This window comes from Uloborus diversus, chromosome 5, assembly GCF_026930045.1.
Source record: "Uloborus diversus isolate 005 chromosome 5, Udiv.v.3.1, whole genome shotgun sequence".
In the NCBI taxonomy this organism is placed as follows: domain Eukaryota; kingdom Metazoa; phylum Arthropoda; class Arachnida; order Araneae; family Uloboridae; genus Uloborus; species Uloborus diversus.
Window position 1 is genome coordinate 97,809,210 of NC_072735.1, and position 21,854 is coordinate 97,831,063.

Below are 21,854 nucleotides of genomic sequence, written 5' to 3' on the forward strand. Positions count from 1 at the left end.
GTACCGTTTGGGGCTTTCTTGCAGTTGAAAAGGGGAAGCTTAGTGACAGTCCAATGGGAACAAATGTCTCAATTATTCTTATGTTATTTGTACAGATTTGTCATTTAAAAAAGCGATACTATTTTCAAGATTTTTTGCGGTTTTACTACGGAGAAACTTGAAAACGTGTCTAAGCAAATCTATTATTTTTCTTGCAGCTTAGAGAAAAAAATAATCTTACATAAATTTGGAGATTACTTGTTGCCGAAAATAACGAGATGTGTCTATACTGAAACAAGATCTCGTCAGCTGTTTTTTTTTTTTTTTTGAGCAATCCCGAATTGCTTACTATCCTCACTTGACCAGAGATGGTGTTGCTTTGATTTTTTAAATTACAATGACAACAGTTGCTTCCAAATATTTATTTAGTGGGCGAAATTTTCGTCGTCATAGTTACGAATCGTTTGCGGTTTGATTTTATGAGGGGTTTTTTTTTCTAGAGCTTAACGTATTAGACTAACTTAGATAAATTTGATTAGAATAACTTAGCAGACTTATTTTTAAAAGAAATGTGTAAAATAACGTTTTTTCCAGGAAGAAACACCTATACAGATGAACTTAAACAGAAAAACTTCATCTAAATGCAAACTTTTTAGATTACTAATTCCCATCATTTAAGATTGATAGAAAATAAAAATACATACCGATATAATCAATAAATAATCTTTACGAGTAAATCGGCCATAAAATTTTTATCTTATTGCCTAATGCTATTCACCATTTCTTTTTTATGGATATGCCTCGTATTACCCATTCTAAAAAATTGCCAATCATAATATGACGGGTATAAATTTCTTGGCCATTTCAATTCCATTAAATTTGTAGAAACAAACAACCCAACGAGTTGGGTCCTATTGCAGTTATTAAGAAAAACATAATTTGAATTCAAGACGTCAAAAACCAAATGAATGTTGGATGCTATTTTTTTAATAACATTTATTTGCAACAAAAAATATCCAGAAGGCCTTGTATGAATTTTTATTCACTCTGGCCCTGATAAGATGACTTTCGATGTGTGTAGGATTAAACAATTCCATTTTTTAAAATAGGGGGTAAGGACAGTCAGTTTAAATTGCTAATAATTCGTGTGGTGTCAATATAGTAAGATATCCTTCTCTTTCACTAAAACAACACATCTTTCAAGTTAAAGCGACTTGTTATCAAAGAAATTTTATACATAGATAAACAAGGTTAAAAAAAACTAGAAACACATGCCTAATTATCTCTAGATACCGTACTGAAGTTAGAATATGATGATGGTTTTTCACAAACGGTAACGTAGACAAAAAAAAAAGTTTGTTGCAAAAGACTTGTTTCGTACATTACGCCAACCGCGAGGCTTTATTTCTCTCATATCCTTATATATATAATAGCCAATGCTCGAGTAATGCTGACGTCATCAACAATGAAACTCGCGCCACGGCATGATGATTTGATAATATGTTTTGGTAATGTTTAACATGCAATGAAAGGATTAATTGTGACAAGGCTGAACTCTATCCGATAACTTAACTTGTTTACTGGTAAGAATGTGTCATTTCACGGGAATGAAGAAACGAAAAAGTGGTCAACAATGAACGCTACCTACTGGAGTTTAGGGTTAATCCACTGAAGTTAAGGGTAAAATTCCAACTATCAGAATATCACCAAAAAAAGCAATTGCTTCGCTCAAATGCATAGGCAATTTTCACCCGCCATACCTTGATGTCCGATTTTCCAGTTACGCCATAGAATAATCGATAAAGATAATCAACAAGGAAAAAGTAAGTTTTATTGACTAAATCAAGGACAGCTTTTTAGTACGAGACTGGAAGCATGCGGGTATGTAAATAAAATTATGCAGAGAAAATGTCAAGATCAGAAGACTGTCTATAGTTAATTTAGTCGAAATAATTTGCCTGTCCTAATTTCAAACATACCGACAAAACAAAAGCTTACTAATATCGTGCTGGAAAAGATTATAACAATGCCTATGACAAAAATTGTCTCTATTTCAATCAGTGTGTTTGTCAGGTGCTTAAGTTTTGGCTACGTATGCCACTGGACGTGGGTTTTGAGCCCATGGTACTAGTGTCCTGTCGATCGATTTTCCAGGTGCAGAGAATCGTCAGCGGCTATGTCGCATGATTAAGCGGTATATTAAGCATCCCTTGAGTACCTATTGGGCTCAAGAGTTCTCACCCAAATTTTCCGCGCATCTTCAGAGTTTAGATGCTTCCATTTATTTAATGGGACATTTTGCGCTATTTTTTTTTTCAGCTATTGATATCCGTGCTTTAATTGTGACCGAAGAAAAATTGAATACCGTGTGGGGAATTACACTACATCTGTAGGGAAAACACCCGATTTGCTGCATCATTGGCTGGAAGAAAATATATTCTACCTTTGGGAAATCGAAAACAAAAATGACGTAAATAAGTTTTTGTGGATATTGCTCAGGGAAAAAAACTATAAGGATGAATACGACACAATGTGAAATTGAGTCACGACACAGTGATTCTTGTAAGAATAGCATGAGAAAATAGAACACTCGAAAAAGACAGTAAAAGAATTTGAAAGAAACGTGATATATAACGTGCAAAAACATACCATAGACCACCATGACCTGTTCCTCCATATCCTGGCTAAAGAGGGACACCACGTGGCAGGAGTACCTGCCACTCAAGTCGGTCGTGGGCCGGACGATGTTGAGCGCCCGGTACATGGTGTGCTGGCTGGACGGTGAGACGGTGTAGGCCATGTTTAGTTTTCCTTGCAACCGAGGCGAGGCGAAGCGCTGTTTCAGTTCGGGGATCCACTGATAGATCGGCTGTGGATCGTCGTTCAAGAACCACTTGACGACCAGTCGTTTGTCCTCCTCCTCGGAATAGTTGTACTCACAGTCCAGCACCACCGAATCCTCGGTGCCATTTTGAACCCAGCGTGGCATCGACAGCCGAGTTATCTCCACACCTGGAACAAAGAGTTGATTTAAAATTTCGATTCTTGGAGTTTAACGATCAGTCATTTTATATGCACTTATTATCATTATATTGTAATATCAGTTATTACTTTGCTTAGGTTAAAAAATGAAGATTGAATTTCCCCAACCGTTAGCAAATTTTTAAATATGGGTAAATATTCTTGTTTTATATGGAATCTTTACTAATAATAAAGCTGAAAGTCTGTCGGGATCTCTGTCTGTCAGGATCTCTGTGACGCGCATAGCGCATAGACCGTTCGGCCGATTGTCATGAAATTTGGCACAAAGTTAGTTTGTAGCATGGGGGTGTGCACCTCGAAGCGATTTTTCGAAAATTCGATGTGGTTCTTTTTCTATTCCAATTTTAAGAACAAAATTCTCATAAGATGGACGAGTAAATTACGAAATTATCATTACGTGAAACCGTAACCAAGCCAATTGGCGAGAAAATTCCCCATACATTATATGTAAATGTACAGGCGAACCAAAAGACCTTTTAATTTTCTATTACGGACAAAGCCGTGGGGGTACCACTAGTGTATTATAAACGAAAGAATAAAAATAAAGAAAAATAAACGATGAGTTGAGTCTAATCGGAAAAGGAGATTATACTTCAAATGAATTCAGGGGAGGGGGGATACTGAACAGAAACCTCTTTCGGACATTACAAAATTTAAATTTTAAAACTCGATTAAACATAGTTATAAATATTTTTACTGAAGCATACGTGAAGAAATTAGAATATGAAAAACAATCAATAAATAACTTTTCCAGTGCGAAACATAAACTACTTGCCATTTCAAATTGGTAAACCAGAAAGGAATTCAAATACCAAAATATTTGTTGGACAAATATTATACCAGAAACAACAGGTGATTAAATTTTCAAGAAAATTTGGAACCACAAACAGTTTTAATTTATACATATCTCTGTTAAAATTTTAGTTACACTATTCTAAAAAGGAGCTAAGTTTTATACTCTGCAATGGAATAATGTGCTCAATAAAGCAAAACTCGATTTTTTAAATTCAATCTCTCTATTAAGGGCTTTATAAATGCAGTTAAAAAACTCGAAACTATTAGACTATCTCCTTTTAAGCTACAAAAAATTAATAATCATGCAATCTTGATTGAGGTCTCCAGAAGATTTTCAGAAGAATAAACATCCCTACCTATAGTAGAAGAACCCATCAAAGTGCAATTATCTTTGTTCACAGGGAACATCGTTTTAGAGGAAGAAATATCAATGAATCGAGAGTCAGTGTCTGAATAATTGAGAACTCCAGGCTCGTAGAATGCCCCTTTATTATTGATGAGAGGATGTTGAAAATGAATCGCTCACCAAAAAAAAAAGAGAACAATGCTCGATCTTTACCTCAATTTGCGGGGGAGTCTAAACGACCAATTTACTGTCCTCAACACAGACGATCTCGTCTGCATATTTGATGCGTCTGACAGATTTTACTTATTACCGGATAATCATAGTCTGTTTCTGAACTGTTTCGGCAAAAAAGAAGAAAGAAAGAAAAAGTGAGATATTTTTATTGTTTTCTACTCTGCTGTTGTTCCAGATGTTTTTGATTCTTGTCAGCAGACAAATTATTCAAAGACTAGACAAACTTCTACAGGCTACTGACTTTCTGACGCTGGCTTTGCGTGTGAAGCTGGCATTGGGGAGCACTTCGTGTTTGTCGACAGTGATGAATAGAAGGTATTCCCTTACTCAGATCGGAAAAAAGTACAGAAAAATTATTTCTTTTGTGAGAATTCATTTTCAAAACTTCAAACATTGACTTAAGGGAATGATAAATTACGGTCATTCTGCCCGGTTTCTTGTTTTGGGGCGGAAAATCCAATTTCCTGATAACAAGTTTTGTTTAATACATTATCATGTCTAAATGCTAATGGCTTCATTTTTACGATAGCTTTGTATTTGTTTCCGTTAGATTATTATCTTTAGCTTCTATTTCGGAACACAATGAAAAATCTTTTGGTCCCTAAGGAAACATAAAACAAGGCTGATTAATGGCATTAATCATTTGAATGATTAACTACAAATCAACTTCTGAATTAGACAATGATGTGCTATAAGCACTTATATTGTAATACAACTTTTTAAGCATTACATATTTTCTTATACATCTTTTCTCCAAAAGTACGATGTAACGATTCTGAATTACATAACTCACGAGGAAGAAAAACTGAAAAGAAAAGCATTAGTCAGTGAAACTTGCACATGAAAACGAAGATGGTTTTCGCAATATCATAATATGCAAAATAGCCAATGATCGAGTAACGCTCTTGACGTCATCAACAACGAAATTCGCGCTACGGCATGATAATTTGATAATGCAGTCGGACCCCGATTTAACGAATTAAACAGGACCGACAGCTTCATGCGTTAAATTGGAGTTATTCGTAACATCGACAAATCGAAACAAATAATTCAAAAAATTTGTACTTACCTTATCTAAAAGCCATAATAAGCAACTACACAAAAATATCAATAATTAGAAATCGTAAACATTTTATTCAGCATTCCGGAGCTTAACTAGTTAATTTGAAATTTTTAAGTACTGAGTGATGGATGTTTGACAGTTTCCTGGAAACTTGACTCGAAATAGTTCTCTTTCGAGTTTATGGAGAGAAGAAAATACTGCATCATTTACAGCCTTCCCCAAGATTGTCTCACAGTTGTTACTGGCCCCAAGATTGTCTCACAAAATAAAGAGCATCCAAAACATTGGCAATGTATTTTTTCTTCGGACGATGCTACAGTTTTCGTCATAAGCAGCTTTCTTAAATTCACTTTCACAGAACGAATGATACCAAGGTATAGTGGTTGGGGCACACTTGTGCGATTTGCAGGGAAAAAAAACCATTTTGACGTTTCTTACTTTAAGTCTTTTGCTCTATGCTTTTCATTTATTATGCTAAATCATCATATTATGCTAAATCAACGAGTTAAAAGAATTTTTCTTTGATCAGATTTTCATGGTACGAACGCTGTTGAACCATGGCACTAGGTCAGATTCAAGAAGAGAAAGAGAAGTGGCTTTCAAAGACTTTCTTGTAATCGACGATTTTTCCCCACATTCTACAGAAGCTTTTTCAATTTCTGCTTTAACAATTGTAGCTAATCTCGAGATGGAGATTTCAAGATGTTCTGCTAAAGCATTTTGTGGTTCAACATTCTTGTCAAATTCGGCTAAAATGTTAAGTTTTACACTCAACGAAAAACGTTTTCGTTTCCGACAATCTGCCATGCTTTACAAAAATCAAATGTTCTGCAAGTTCGAGTGTCCGGCCACATTTCTCAAGAGAGAAAACGATTGGTAAAAACTCATTGTAAACCCCCCCCCCCCCCGCACCTGTGAAAAATGAATGGGCTTCTCTTCCCGGTTGCACCCTCGTCCGTCAAAAATTACTGATTCCAAGAAAAGTTTTTTCTGCTTCGGATAGATAGATGATCACTTGAAAAAAAAAACATCTATTTTCTAACTCAAACAAACAATTTTTTCTTCAACTGTTCTAATAATTTGTTAATTCGAGATTTATTATTCGGTAAATAGGGGTTTTTGCCCACATTTTGGCTGGGAAAAAAAGAAAAATTCGCTAAATCGCGAAATTCGTTAAATAGAGGTTCGTTAAAACGTGGTCAAACTGTATGTTTTGGTAATGTTTAACATGCAGGAAAATACTTTATTGTGACAAGACGGAACTGGATCCGGTAACTCAAACCGTTTTGCTGCTAAGACTGTGTCATTTCGGGGAATGAAGAAACGAAAAAGTGGTCAACAATGAATGCTATCTACTGGAGTTTAGGGTTCATCCACTGGAGTTAGGGTTCAAATTTCAACTATCACAGTATCCTCAAACAGGCAATTGTTTTTTTCAAACGTAGAAGCAATTTTCACCCGTCATATCTTGACGGGCGATTTTCTAGTATTTAAATGTTATTAATTAAATTGTAAATTCATTAATATTTCAACTTAAAAGAGTTTGCTACGTTTCGTCCCCTTAATTTTTTAATTAGTCTAATTTTGCAATCCTGGGATACTAGTTCATGGGCACAGATAGGCGCAACCTTTAAGCCGACCAAGCATCTGAAAGTGTTATCCTAATATAAATAATTGCCGATGATCGAGTAACCTGCGTGTTTCATCAATGAAACTTGCGCCACGGCATGATAATTTGATAACATGTTTTGGTAATGCTTAACATGCAGGGAAAGACTTTGTTGTGACAAGTCTGAACTCGGTCCGGTAACTCAACAGTTTTTTCTGGTAAGACTGTGTCATTTCAGGAGAATGAAGAAACGAAAATAAATAACGCTATCTACTGGAGTTTGGGGTTAATCCACTAGAGTTAGGGTTAAAATTTCAATTATCGAAATATCACCAAACAGGCAATTGCTTTGTTCAAATGTAGAAGAGTAGAAACAATTTTTACGGGCGACTTTCTAGTTACAAAACAAAAAGAAATAGGATGTTGAAAAACAAAATTTGTTAAAACTCCTTTTAAAATGTTAATTAATAGAGTGAAGAAGAATTAATAAAGTGAAATTCTTCCCTTTAATTCTATAGATAAAGGATAACTATGAGCAACGAATGTAAACTACATGGAATTCATAGATTTTTCTTTTACAGTGAGAGCACTAAATTCTTTTAAAGACATATTGAATATTCATTGATCGTTGATTCACTTCCATATGTCTCCTATTCAAATTAACTGCCAGCTTTTCGCCGGATGTTTTTTCATCAAGAATCTTTTTTTTTTCCTTTTTGCCACCTTAAAACACATGTCTGCAGTGCTTATTAGTATCTGCATTGTCAAAGTTGTTTTCTTGTTTTACATTTGTGTGTAATATAGTAAAAGGAAGAAGCAACGTGAATAGGCGCAAATGAAGTTTTCTGCATTTTATTATCATTGGAAAAACTTTGTTTGCAGCTAATATTGACATTTTTAATTTTATTACATTTTTACAGATAAAGTTGTCATTTTAAAATGATGATATAATACAAACTTAAAATTATTGAAATATAAAGGAACTTCATCTTTAAAAATTGACATAAATGATTTTTATTTTTTTACTAAAATGTCCAAGAACTGTGTTCCGATTTCTTTTTAAAAATTTCATGACTTATTTAAACTTGAAATTAAGATAAAACAATTGTTTATTTTCTCTATTCAATATTACTATAACCAAACAAAAGTCTAAACTTCGTTTGCTTGCGTTGCATTATTAAATTACCTAATGTGCCTTCACTCCTTGTTCGGTTTTCTTAAAGCACGTGCACTTATTCCATTTTCAGTCCGAATCTTCCCCACATTCCCTCTGCAGTAGTATGCGAAATCATTGTTGCGTGAATTCCTGTCCTCTGTTTGAACCTCGCCTCCCCTGACTCTTTGGAACTCGGTGTCGGCTAAAGTTCAGAGCCTGTTCTGTTAGAAGAGACAGGAGGGGGTTAGGAAGATATATATATATATATATACATGTATATATATCCGAACAGCGAGCGGAAATTGAAACTTGGGATTCAGGGTAGCTCTGGCTGATAGGAGCGTTTCTGTTCGACTGGAAAAGGACCGCCAGAGATATGAATTCCACTTCCAATATGTGTTCGGAAACGACAGTTAGCAAAATGTCAAGCATATTTGTCAACGGTGAAAGCAGATAGTTCGCGTCCCTCGCGTAGAAATTGACATTTTTTAACACCCTCGGGGCATTGATGTTTGCAACTTTATTCACATCAAAGTTTGCTGTTTCCACCAGAGTTCCCCTAAAGTAGAAATTAGTCGCCTTCATAGCTTTATGCTAAAACTAAGTAATCAGTTATTAATAAATTAAGTTTCGATTAATCATTAATGAAATAATGGCGAAAAAAGTTTTCTTTCATTAAAAAAAAAAATTTAACTGAAAATACTATTCAAATAAAAATTGTATTTGTATAGCAGTAATTCTCGACCCTCCCCCCCCCCCCACCAAAGGGGTGCAGCCTCTTGGAGGTTGCAGAAAAATTTTAAAGTAAACGAGAATGTATAAAAAAAATTAAGTAAAATTAACTTTTATTTACTCAATTTTGTATTGTTTAGTATTTTCGAAATAATCGCCTTTTGTTTAGAAATTTCTAATAAAGTTTTCACCCAAATGGCTCTGTGAGTCTGGGACGTCAGCTTTATTGTACGTAAAGTCAAAGCATCGAGCAAATTAGTATCGATCTGTTTATTGAAAATGATCTGAGGTGTTTTTGTCACAGTTACAGCCTAATATTCAAAAACTTATGCAATTACGAACAATGGCAGCCCTCTCGTTCGTTTTGAGAAAGTAGCTGGTGTTACATGTCAATCTCAGACAATCTTAGACTGATTCAAATTAATTCGTATTTACCTTTTTAATTCTTTCATTTGATATGTTCTTATAACAATATGCTCTCTCATTGTAATCTACACTGTAAACCAATTTGGAAAAGTTCCAGGAAAATAATGGGCTGCTAATGTGCCCGAGTTTTGCCAGTAACATATCTTGAAAAAACAGGAACGTTTTCCGCTAACGATCAGTTCTAGTCTCTCCTTTAGTCTAACCTTTAGACTCTAGTCTAACCTTTCTGAAATTATCCTTGGACATTTCTAAATAATACAGAAATCTAACCTGTAAAAGCCAGTCTAGCTGCTGAAACCTTCAGAGAAAACGTGCGAAGACTTGAAATTATATCTTGGCACTTTCTTTTTTCACCAGGAAAGCTACAGTAGCATTATTGCAAATATGGCCAAAGCTAAGACAAAGATGCAAGTTAGTATCATGACTCTAGTTCGTCTGCAAAGCTACAAAATCCAGAGACTTATTCGCGAAATTATACAGACTTACTTGTTTATATAGACTTATTCTAAATAATACAGAAATCTCCCCGGCAAAAGCCAGTCCAGTTGCTGGAACTTTCACAGAAAACGGGCAAATACTTGAAATCATAGTTTTACATTTTATTTTTACCAGGAAAGCTCAAATAGCATTATTGATAATATGGCCAAAGCTAAGACAGAATTGCATGTTAGTCATAAATGTAACTCGCCTGCAAAGCTACGAAATCCCGAGACTTATCCGATCTCATTGGGAGCTTAGTCATTCTGGACTGTTCGTAAACGAACTGAAGCCTATACACTAAATAAATACGCACAGTTAATCTTTAAACTGGAAGTTAAAAATATTTTTTCAAAACAGTGATAAGTCTGCATTCGTGCAACTTGTAGTAATTCAGGAAACTTTATGACAACAATGCTTAATTTTCAAATGAAATTGGTAAAAACCTGTGAAATACCGAAACGTTGCACGGAAATATTCAGGGGCCTTTTTGGCAATGTTTTACAGTGTAACTCCTGCAAAGCGCATTGGTTTTTAAATTTTATTTTAAGGAGCAATTTATAATTATGATGGGTAGTAATTTTCACTGATCTACTAGTGAAAATAGTACCTACTCGAAGCCAATTTCAAGTTCCTGTTGGTAAGAAATTACTATTTTAAAAACAGAAATAAGTTAACTACCTTTGCTTTAAGTACTGGAAATGCCAATGAAATACAACATAAAGAACTAATAAAACAAATGTGTATAATTATTAAACTTATGCAACATACTGCAGCACCTAGAAATTTAATTTTATAAATTTCTGTATTTTTTAATTTGCGCTCTTTTTAGTTATTGATTTTTTCTTTTCTTTTTTTTTTTTTTTTTTTTTTTTTGTACTTTAAATTGCTTTTCTTCGCCAATACATTACTTACATTCTATGTTGTATATATACTTTCACTTGAAAACCTTCCTTTGAAGGGGAAGGAGGAAACCGCTTACTTGTTGAGAAATGTGCTTAGTACCTTCAAAAAAGTGTTATTATCTTTCAGTTGAACATTGTTTTCTTTGAGAAGTTTCAGCTGAAGGACAACAATTTATCTACTTTTGATATTTTCGTTTTGTATTTGGAGTTTTCATAAATGTAATAAGATGATACTGTTTTTTTTTTCTTTAAATCTTTTTTGTTCCTGACTATGATACATGTTTCGTGACGATTAAACAGAAGTTAATAAAAATCTTTGCATGCATAACATGAGAGTTTTTTTTTTTTTTTTTTTTTTTGTTTGTTTTTTTGTTTTTTAAAATTTATTTACTTCTTTTTTTAAACATGAATATATTTTTTTTAATTTCAGTTTCGAAACAAATAGAATCGGGATTTGTGGGTGAGTTTAAATTGCATATGGGTTTTATCAAAGTGAGTATCTAGATTTCGGAACCCTAAAACAGTGCGTGACATTTTTCGGATGGTTTGTAGAAGGTTTTGTGTCACGTATAAAAAGAAAATTTAAAACTTGAAAATACAGTCAAGCCCGCTTATTGGAATATCAGATAATATCTTATCCAGCTTAATGTAATAAAATTTATGTGTACTACACAGTTGATGAGTGTTATTTTTGTCCTGGATAATGGAATATCCTGGTTATCAGAATAATTTTTTAGTGGCAAATTTCCTGTTCCATTAAGCAGGTTCGATTGAACATCAACTGTTCGCCTTCACAAAACATCGAAAATGTGCCGAAAAAAAAATAAAATATTTATAGCAATATCAAAGATTTGGTCAAATCTCCAAATAGCCAAGGAGCTCTTTCAAGAAAATAAAGTAATCTTCTTTAGTTAGCCGTAATACCTCCTCCAAAATGTGCTATTTATGAGGCAATGACATTAGAGCGTTTAACAATGTAGTCCTTTTAGTCAATTTCCTCATCCATCAGCATACTTTTCCTTCCTACTTTCAAAAGTTATCTACATACGTACAAGCTAAGACGGACGAGAAAGAGATAAATTTGAACCAGCCTCCTCCCCATCCATCAAGCAGACAGTTTAGCAACCTCCCATTAATCAGTCCATTCCCTATTTCAAGAAGGTGCGGACACGAGAGGCGTTCGGAACTCCTTTTCCCTGCTTCGAAAACGGGAAGACAGAGGGTATGGGACAAACAGTTCTGTCATACTCCAAATGGGACGGAGAGGGAAATACCACTAATAAGCGGACTGATGTTATGCAAATACGGTTCAGGAACATTTTCACACCGGATTGCAGAAATTTAAGAGAGGCATTGATCATTATGAAATTGGTGGTACTTTTCAGTGATTGGTACGTCACTTGGCGCATTTTTAATCTTGGCGATTTTTTTTTCTCTCACTGTCGCCGTGCTTGATTTTCATGGAAACTACTTGTTTGGCAATATCGCACATAATTTTGTCCTTTTAACAATATCTTTATTAAATCGAGTCATTAGGAGGGACTAAACGTTTCGATGAAAAATAATCCTCAAACTAAATAAATGCAGCTTTAAAAAAATAATAAGATTATCCGCCAATTAAAAACAAACTTTTAAATAACATAAAAATCTTATTTAAATGATTTCGCCAAATAAATGAAACTACTTTTTCTATTCTATTAAAATTCACTATATCAAATACGAACCAAATCAATACATCCAAATATATACGGACCAAATAAATATTTCCAGTCAATTATAAACATTAAAACTTCCATTAAAATGTAAAATTAGAAAAAACGGAGAAGAAATCTGTATCTCCGAGCCGCAGGACGTGAGTCACATTATGGTAATTTCAAAGGAGATAGGGGGGGAATTTTCTGGCGCATGTAAAGGATGGTAAATTCTTTTTAACTCTCTTTTAACTCTGGCAAAAAAAATAATAAAAGGATTTTTCCCCCAAGAATTAAGTTCACATGGCTCGATGCGGAATAGGATTCTACATACAATGCACTACTAAACAGAAAATTGCAATTTTTGGACTTACGTCAGTCTGGCTCTGAGGTACAGAAAATTGACCGTGACCGAAACGCATTTTTTATATTTTCGCCAAAGAAGAAAATAAACAAGTTGCAAAATCAAATGACATACCTATTATAGAAATGTGCAATTTTGTTTAGGAAAGTGTCGGAGTAAAAAAATGAACACATAAAAGCAAATTACTTGACTTATGTTTCAATTTGTAAAATTTGGAGGAAGTTTTGTTCATTTTTATGAACGAAAACACATAAATACGTTTCTCAGTGGAAAAACAATGTCGTTTTATTTACATTTTTCTATACTGCGGCTGTTAGCATTTGCTTAGTTTCGTGACAATTGATGCCTTCTTGTCTTACATGTTTCCGGCTAGTAAGTCGCTGTCCATAAAAAAAAATGGTTCGGTAGTGTTCCATCCACATTCATAGTATCATGGACTCGTGCTCGGATAGCAGTTATAGTCCAACCATGGATTGCATGGAATTTTCAAATGTCCTGATAAGACGAATCTATGTGAATAAGGGGGGAAGTAAACATTTGATGCGCTTATTCCACTCATTTGAATGAGACTCTGCTTCTGCAAAAGCTGACATCGGTAAAATATAATAGATTCGTACATTTCCGGCTGTAAAACGGATGTTTGTCTTTCCATGCAATCCGTGGTCAGACATTACTCCGTATGTGAAAGGTATACTTCTTTATAGATAACTTCTGAAATTTACGTATCCTGGAATTTCTTCCAGTTCTAATATAGTAATAATTCATTTTACCCCATCGTATATGTTTCGAAATAAGTTTAAAATATTTAAAATCAGAAGTAGCACAAAATCAACAAAAAACGGAAGCGTGTTTTGAGTCTCCTTGAACTCTTCTCAGTATCCAAAGCTCACGTAAGCGTAGAAAATTTCTAGTTAACGAGGCATCCTAAAGAAGTACAATTAAAGAACTTAGTGCAAAAAGAAGACAACTTCACTTTATAAAAAGTTTCTGGAATCACAAAAAAAGAAAATAAACTTCTAAAAGTTCATTTTTGAAGACTTATTCTTTATATTTAATATTATGTTAGAATTGTCTCTACGAAACCAATTTCAATGAATTATGATGTTACATATAAATTATTCGTTGATACTCATGGCAGATATTTTTTTTACAAAATACATATAAGAATCCAAATATTTTTTAGATTTTCAATAATAGTTCAAGTAATACATACTTGGTTATAGTGAGAAAACAATGCGAAATCTTTGTGATAAAAACACCTTAGTTTCAAAATAATACATGCAAATAAGTAATGTTTTTCTCTCTTAATATTTTTTGAAATACATTTCAATATAAATAGCAAAACAGACAACAAACGGAGCAGTACCCTTCTTGCCCCTACGTCGTCACCTTCTCTGTGCAAAAACAAACAGGGAAATTTTTGAGGAAAGCAAATTTCAATCATCTCTAGCCCTATAATTTAAAAATATATTGAACACCATGAATAAATACTCAATGTTAGAGGAAAAAATTAGCAACCCCAATTTCATCATTGTTTGTCTTATTTGTGCGTTTGACGTTGCTTTTTATGTACTATTTCTGCACAAAGGCAAACTGCTCACCATAAAAGTTGCCTACTGAAAGAACAAATCATCGATTTATTAACTCCTCTATGCCAACACATATTCCCATTATTGTTTAAGCTGTTAATATTATCCATACTTTGTTTCATTAGTCCACTGCTTCAACGAATTTCGTGTAACTGTTAAATTAATCTGCAGCCGGCACTTCACTGCACCTCAAGCTTTCGGCAATCATGAACACTGGCTCTCACGCCGCAAGTCATTTCTCTAATTCTCAGGCAGTCAAAGTGTTCGACTCACGCTGTCAAATAGCCTCATCTCTTCCCTCATGAAGATTATTTGGAACTCCTTCCTCGTGGGGAAATTAATGAATTTTAATAGATTCTTCCGTACCTTTCCCCATCTATTAGCAAATAGATCCAAGGACGTAATAATTAATCTCATCTTGCCTGTGACGAGCAGGTGTAAATTGATGGGATATGACCATATTCTTCCCTAATGCCAAATCCAGGAGTTGGATTACAAGTAGATGGTATGTAAAATTGCATAATGAAGAAGATGGAGTAAATAATTGCATTAATGTAGTTCATGGTGTAGTGTTAAAATATGTTTTCAGGTAAATTGGTGGCGTTAGTCATTCCAAGAATCGTTCACAAAATGTTCGTGCAAATGGGGTTGTTTCCATCAGTCAAAAGTACTACTTTTGTCACTGAAGTTGATAGAATGAGCAAAAAAATAAAATAAAATGAAGCGAAGAAAAACTTTTATTTTTAAAACATTTGATTTTTAATTAATTTTTTTAAATGTCTGATTTTTCAAATAAGGCGTGGTCTTTATGACGTCACAAGTGATAAACTTAGGCACGCTGAAGGCTTACGCTTGCTGTCAACCGCGTTTCCAGATTATGATAATTGAGAAACGAATTAAGTATTGTGCTCTACGCTTGTTTCAACAATATCGTTACTAGTATATGTGAGTAAAGAAGCAAATTAAATAGTGTGCGCTCTGAGCGAATGACATCAGTGAATGGCATTTCATCACTTCTGATGATGGTCATAATTGTGATGATCATCATCAGAAGACATCAGACATGACAACATGACATCAGAAGTGATGATCATCATTATGATGATCATCACTTCTGATGTCATGTGCAGATGCGTAAAAAAGGAATTTGAATCTGAGCACCGATTAAAGTATTTTTTTTAAATATTGAACTTAGTCAAATTATTTAAAAAATGGTCAAACCCTATGTTTTTAAACATGCTTTTTCAGAATTTTTTTTTTAAATTTCGGAAATGACCCGAATTTTAGATAAAATTCTCTCGTGGAACATAATTCAAGTGTGCCTAAGCTTAAAAAAAAAAAAAAAAAGACCGAGGAAATATTTTTTAAGCTGATTCCCACTTCAAATACGTTCCATGATAGAATTTTATCTTAAAATTTTGTTAAAGATTCTTGCAATGACTAACACCACCAACGCCTCGCATGGGTCAGCGAATTGCATTTATAGTTTTACATTGCAGTCATTCCGACGAAAAATTATTTCAGCACCTGAAATTCAGGTAGAAAATTTTCAATGTTCCACTCATAAAACCTTACAACCATGCATTCAAGTTTCTCTCTTTTCAAGACATTCAAATAAATATTTTCCCAACGAAAGTAAATATAACTTTATTGTTTGCTCCTAGAATAGTTTTTCCTTCCAAGAATTGTGTTACTAATTTTTATCATCAAACACATCAAGACAGACACAAATAAAGTCATACACACACAGAAATACATATATTTTTATCATGCACAATTTTTTTTTCAAAATAAACAGAGCGGAGGAGTACATATATTTTTTGAGACAATTTTGTTCCTGATAAAAATGTGTATGGCTGTGTGTAAGTAACTTTATTTGCGTCTGTCTTGACGCGTTCGATGATAAAAATTATTCAAAAGAATTTTTGGAAGGAAAAACCTTTTTAGGACCAAATAACCAAGTTATATTTACTTTAGTTGCCAAAATGCTTGAATGTCCGTGAAAAGATTATTAGATCTTTTAAATGCATGATTGTAAAGTTACGTGAGTTTTCTGTCTTCTTCACGAGAAACCATAGTTCAAACTAATTAATAAGCTAAACTAACTCATTGCAAAGCACTATGAAAACATTCAAGTAAATTTTTGACACAGGTAATTGTTTTTTACTAAATTAAGAATTCTACATGTTTGCGAGTTAGCTCTAACGTCGATGATGGGACACTTGTAAACACTTCATCTAGAGGTACATGCGAACAGTTCCCATTGACATTCCGTAATATGAAATGTTAGTTTTTTTTCTATAATTAGTTTGTATATTTATTGCTTTACTATTATCATTATTAACTCCTTATTTACTTATTTTATTGGGAAAATGCTTATTTTGAATGACCATGATATGAGAGAAACTTAAATGCATGGTTGCAGGGTTTCATGAGTTGTCTCTCTTCTTCACATGGAAACATATTTTAAACTACCTAATAAGCTAAATTGAATAACTGCAAAACATTATATGAACATTCAAGTAACTTTTTTGGCGAAGTCAAATTATTTATTAAATTAAGAATTCTTTGTTTTTGCGAGTTAGTTCTGGTGGGGCACTTGTGGACATTTGTAATATTATCCATTTGTAATATTAATATTATTACAAATTAGGATCCATTTGTAATATTAATATTATGGTATAGGATATTATAGGCGTTTAAAAAATGTATGGCTATTCATTATTATTAATACTTTTAAATCAGTTTGTTAATTCATTGTTAACTGCTATCCCTTATTGATAAATAACAAATTTCTGCTATATAAATAATACTTACAGAAAATGAAAAAGCAAAAAAAAATGCATTTAATTTTAAAACTAAAATTTGAAATTTTTAAAATACGTTATCACTTTTCATCAAGCTTAAAAGCAATGTATAACAAGAAATTCCGTCTAGAACTATGCGAGCCTACTTTCCCGTATACCCATACTACTTTCTAGTACCTGATCAATATTCTCAAAAATAGATAAAATCGCAAATTGTTTCAAACATATTTTTTTTAAATATTTTATGCTAATTTCTAGGAATAAAATACTCCTCACTCATCTAAAAAAAATAGATGCGAAAAAAAATAAATAAATAAAACGAACAAAAAAAAATAGCAGCACCTTTTAAACAAAGGAGCTAATACACTTTTTCTATTTAAAAAAATCTTTAACAGCTTTCAAAACGAAAAAATAATAATTAAAATTAATAAGCTCATTAAAATAAATACATCATATCAAAAAAAAATCTTTTCTTTTTCCCCTATTGCCAAAAATAATTTTTTAAACGAATTAACGCACTTACGGAAATAAATAAAAACTATAAAATGTCAACTTAAAGAAATACTTTTCACTGTCAAAAAAAAAAATCGTCTGCGCATATCTTTTATGTATTTGCCGAAAACTGAATACCTAAATTAAAACTTTAGCATGAAAATAAAAACTAGTCATATCAACAATAATTATTTTACTGTTAAAACCATAGCTGCGGAGTCGGAGTCAATCTCATTTTGGATCAAGGAGTCGGAGACGAATATCCAAGAATCGGAGTCAGTCATTTGTCCTCCGTGTATAAACTTTTGCCAAAGCTACGAAGTCAGAGTTGAAGTCGGGGAGTCGGAGTCCGATTAATTGTCGGGCACAGGAGTCGGATTCAGTGTCAGGCGCCCTTAAATTCTCGGAGTTTGGCGTCAAGAGCTATATCCAACAAAATCTGTTTGAAAAAATCCGCCTTCAAGTACGGAATCTACATTGAATTTCAGTTTCTCCGTAGGCGCTAATGTTAAGGGATTTGAAGTGTTCAAAATTGAACGAAAAATTGTTAAAATCAAAAAGATATTTTATATACAAGCTTTTCATCAAAAGCTTTTTCCTACAAAGTTTGTTTGAAGCAAATTCGCCTCGCAATTCGGAATTGCCTTGAATTTCCCCGTAGGCGCTAATGTTAAGTTTTTTTGAACTGTTCAAAATTGAACAAAAAATAGTTCAAATCAAAAAGTAAAATATAGGAATAAAGTGTTCTTGCCGAGAACTTTCGAATAAAAAAAAGTTTGTTCGAATCGGATTATTCATTCAAAAGTTATTAGGGGGGGGGAGGGCAGACAGACACACCGACAGACTTTTTTTATCCAATCTCAATACCCTACTTTCCAATTTTTAATTTTTCGATATTTATTTGATTATTTTATTGAGTTTTGACTTTTTTTTTGTTTTTCGCGATATTTTTAAGATGCATTAGCCTTCTTTCATGCTTTTTTTCTTCTTTTTCTGGGAAGGTAGGCTAAAAAGAGTAATATTTAGTTAATAAAATATAATTGTACTATATAGACTTAACGCATTTTCTTATCTATCTAGTGATAAGAACTTGCTAGGAAAGCTAAAAATTTGACAATGAGTAGATTTATATTTTTTGGTAAGATATATTTCCTCAATGACACAGTTACTGAATAATTTAAACTGATACAGTATACATTATACCCTTTCAATGTAATTGTTAGGTATGTATTTGTTTAATGTCAAAGAGTTTGTCGTTGAAATATGACGCTTGATCTGCATTCTTTAACCGTGTTCATACGTGACCCAGGTCCGTCCACATGTACCCCCCAAAAGGAGCATATGTGACCAATTGAAGACTTTCTTATACAATACAATAAAATAAAGGGTTTTTTTTTCAATCTCAAAAAATTCCATGACACAAAGTAATGGATTTTCAATCATACGGACATTTTTACTCTAAGATATTGATAATATTTTTTGAAAAATAAAGAAATGATCAAAAAATTCTCATGTGCCCTCATGTCTTGTATGTATATATATATATATATATATATATATATATATATATATATATATATATATATATATATATATATATTAATGATGTAGAACTGTAGACAAATTTCTCTCGAAATACATTGAAACGAAATGTATGTTTTACTTCTTAGGTTCATTACGTCCGAAACGCAAGCACCGTCGTACCGTTGTTGTGCTCATCGAAAGAAAGATCAATGCTATTTGTGTCATCGAAGCGCAGACTCGTGCTCTCGATTCCGATGATTAATGATTCCGAACTCGTGGAAGACCAAAGGGCCATTAGTCAGAGTTCTCGTCCTTCGCCATCCGCTTCCCGATTTACAAACTCAAGAATTAAATCAAACTTCCCCGAGCAAACGGTGGAAGAACACGAGCACTCCAGATAACACACTGCGCGGTTGCCGGCACAGATTTGATTTAGAAATGAAGATTCATATTTGGTTGGAAAGCACTTATCGTTTAGTCCATAACTAAGATAAATCGAAATTTCGACCGACTTCTAATCCGGTAGCTTTTCATTTTGGAGAATCTCGCATAGTTGGAGAGAGATGGCTGAATTTAACAGAATATAGTACGTCAGTACATCATAATGAGGTTTTTATGTGATATTTCTTGTGGTTAAGTTAACGGAAGATATCCCCCTCCACCTCTCAAGATGTGTACATGTAATTTAATCTATATTTCAGACTATTTTTCTTGTATAGTCTGAAAGAAAAAATATCACCAGAGTTTTTATTATACTTATATTTAAATGTTGTATAAAATATATACTTATGTTGTTTGCTACACTAAATATATGCTTTTGGGTTTCTAATTTATGAAGTGCCAAACTACAATTTCCTCATTACAATGCCAATAATCATACACAAGTTCATCATACCTTAAATACACCACCTGCTCAGTTATTCCATCCGAGGACTGCAGTTTCGTGCTTTTCAGCACTCATCAGCCCGGAATAGGAATCACATGAGCTAGAGGCGAAAAACCCCTTAAGGGAGCCAAGAGAGCCAAACAAACTGGTAGCTAATGTAGAATTAGCGCACCAGATGAGTGACCGCAGCAATGGTGCGGTTCAACTCAAAGATTCAACTCAAGAACTTACTACAAAAAAACCCATTCATCATAACAGAAATGTTTTAAATGTTATTCTGCCTCTCGTTGGTGCCTAAGCCATGAGTTCATTAGCTTATTGTATTGAGTTAACACAATACAACTTTCGAAATGTTCAAAAGTCACTTGGTTGCTTGGAGTCAAACAAAGAATATTCTGAGATCACATTAGTGCCATACAGATGGTCTCGTAAACAGCGATGTCCGACGAGACATCTAAAGAGTCTCCCTAGGATAACTTGGGATCGCTTTTAACCCCAAGTGAAACTAAAACCTTACTGAACTTGTGAAGTTGTATCAGAGAAGCTCATTAAAAAAGGTTGCCTTATAATTTTATGTACCAAAATGTAAATAATACGTGAAGGTGTGGAACAGCGTCACCGCATCATAATTATAGTGTGATTACCAAACTTCAGTTACTTTGTTAAAGGAAATTTGAAATAAAGAAACTCGTCAGGATGTAAATTTATATGAGGTAGTGAGAAGCAAAGGGATGTAAGTGGCAAAATACACTCAGGAACATTGAAAATAGCGCCCCAAGAAGGAAGCATTGGATAGAAGAGAAATTTAATATACATAAAAATGCAGGTGAGAATGACACTTGATCCAAAAATCCAGGCAATTAAACAAATATAGGCTAAGAAAGGAGATAAATACCGTGCTACTTCAATAGAGCGTTGGACCCCCTTTGCATACATGCCGTAACATGAACCGGCATTGAGCTAATTAAACGTCTGATGTTATCATGAGGTAAGATAAACCCCCAAATTTTGAACAGCCTTTTTTTTTTTTCTCTCTTTTTGCAGTTATTGTAGAAAAAAACATTAAGCTTAAACTTAAAAAAAAATAAGTTTAAATAAAATATATCAAGCACTTTGAGCTATGATGTAAAATATGCGCGTCGTCTGCGCAGGCGCACAAACACACACACACATCTACACACACATGTAGGGGAAACATAAGGGATCGTGGGGTGTTTAGTTGGTGAAAAGGGGGTCGCGAAGTGAGAAAGATTGGGAACCACTGACATAGTCGAATATTATCGTTAAGATACTTAAATTGTACAATTTATCTGTTCCTAAATCAAAGAGTTTTAAAGTGTAAATAGAAAAATCAATGATACATCAAAATATGATTCTTCATTTCTAACTAAAATCATCTATTCTTAATTAGTTTGAGATAGAAATATTGTATTGATAACTATTGAAACTTGAAAAAAAAAGCTCAGATTTAACAACTATAACAATTAACCAAGCCAATGAACAGAGAACTCTTCTCCATTTGAAACATACAGAAAAAAAAACTCCAAAGTGCCATCATAAAGAAAACTCACACATAAGTAAGCCCTTTCTTCCCACTAATCTCCAGAAGAAACTTCCGAGTAGGGGAACGGAAAATGAAAGAAATCAAAAGCAGATGTTGAAAACTCTTGATTAATGAAAAGGTTTTAAGTATTTTGCGAAGATAAAGATTCGCGAAACAGATTAGAAATGGTTAGG

General features: G+C 33.4%; 1 protein-coding gene across 1 annotated transcript in view; it reads right to left on the bottom strand.

The window, feature by feature from the left end:
* LOC129222214 (uncharacterized) overlaps positions 1-21,854 on the bottom strand; it is a 395,332-nt gene that overhangs the window by 135,781 nt on the left and 237,697 nt on the right. Inside the window, exon 2 of the mRNA XM_054856692.1 lies at positions 2,629-2,991. Within this exon, the coding sequence (XP_054712667.1) occupies positions 2,629-2,991 (363 nt within the window). The remainder of the gene's footprint in view (positions 1-2,628; positions 2,992-21,854) is intronic.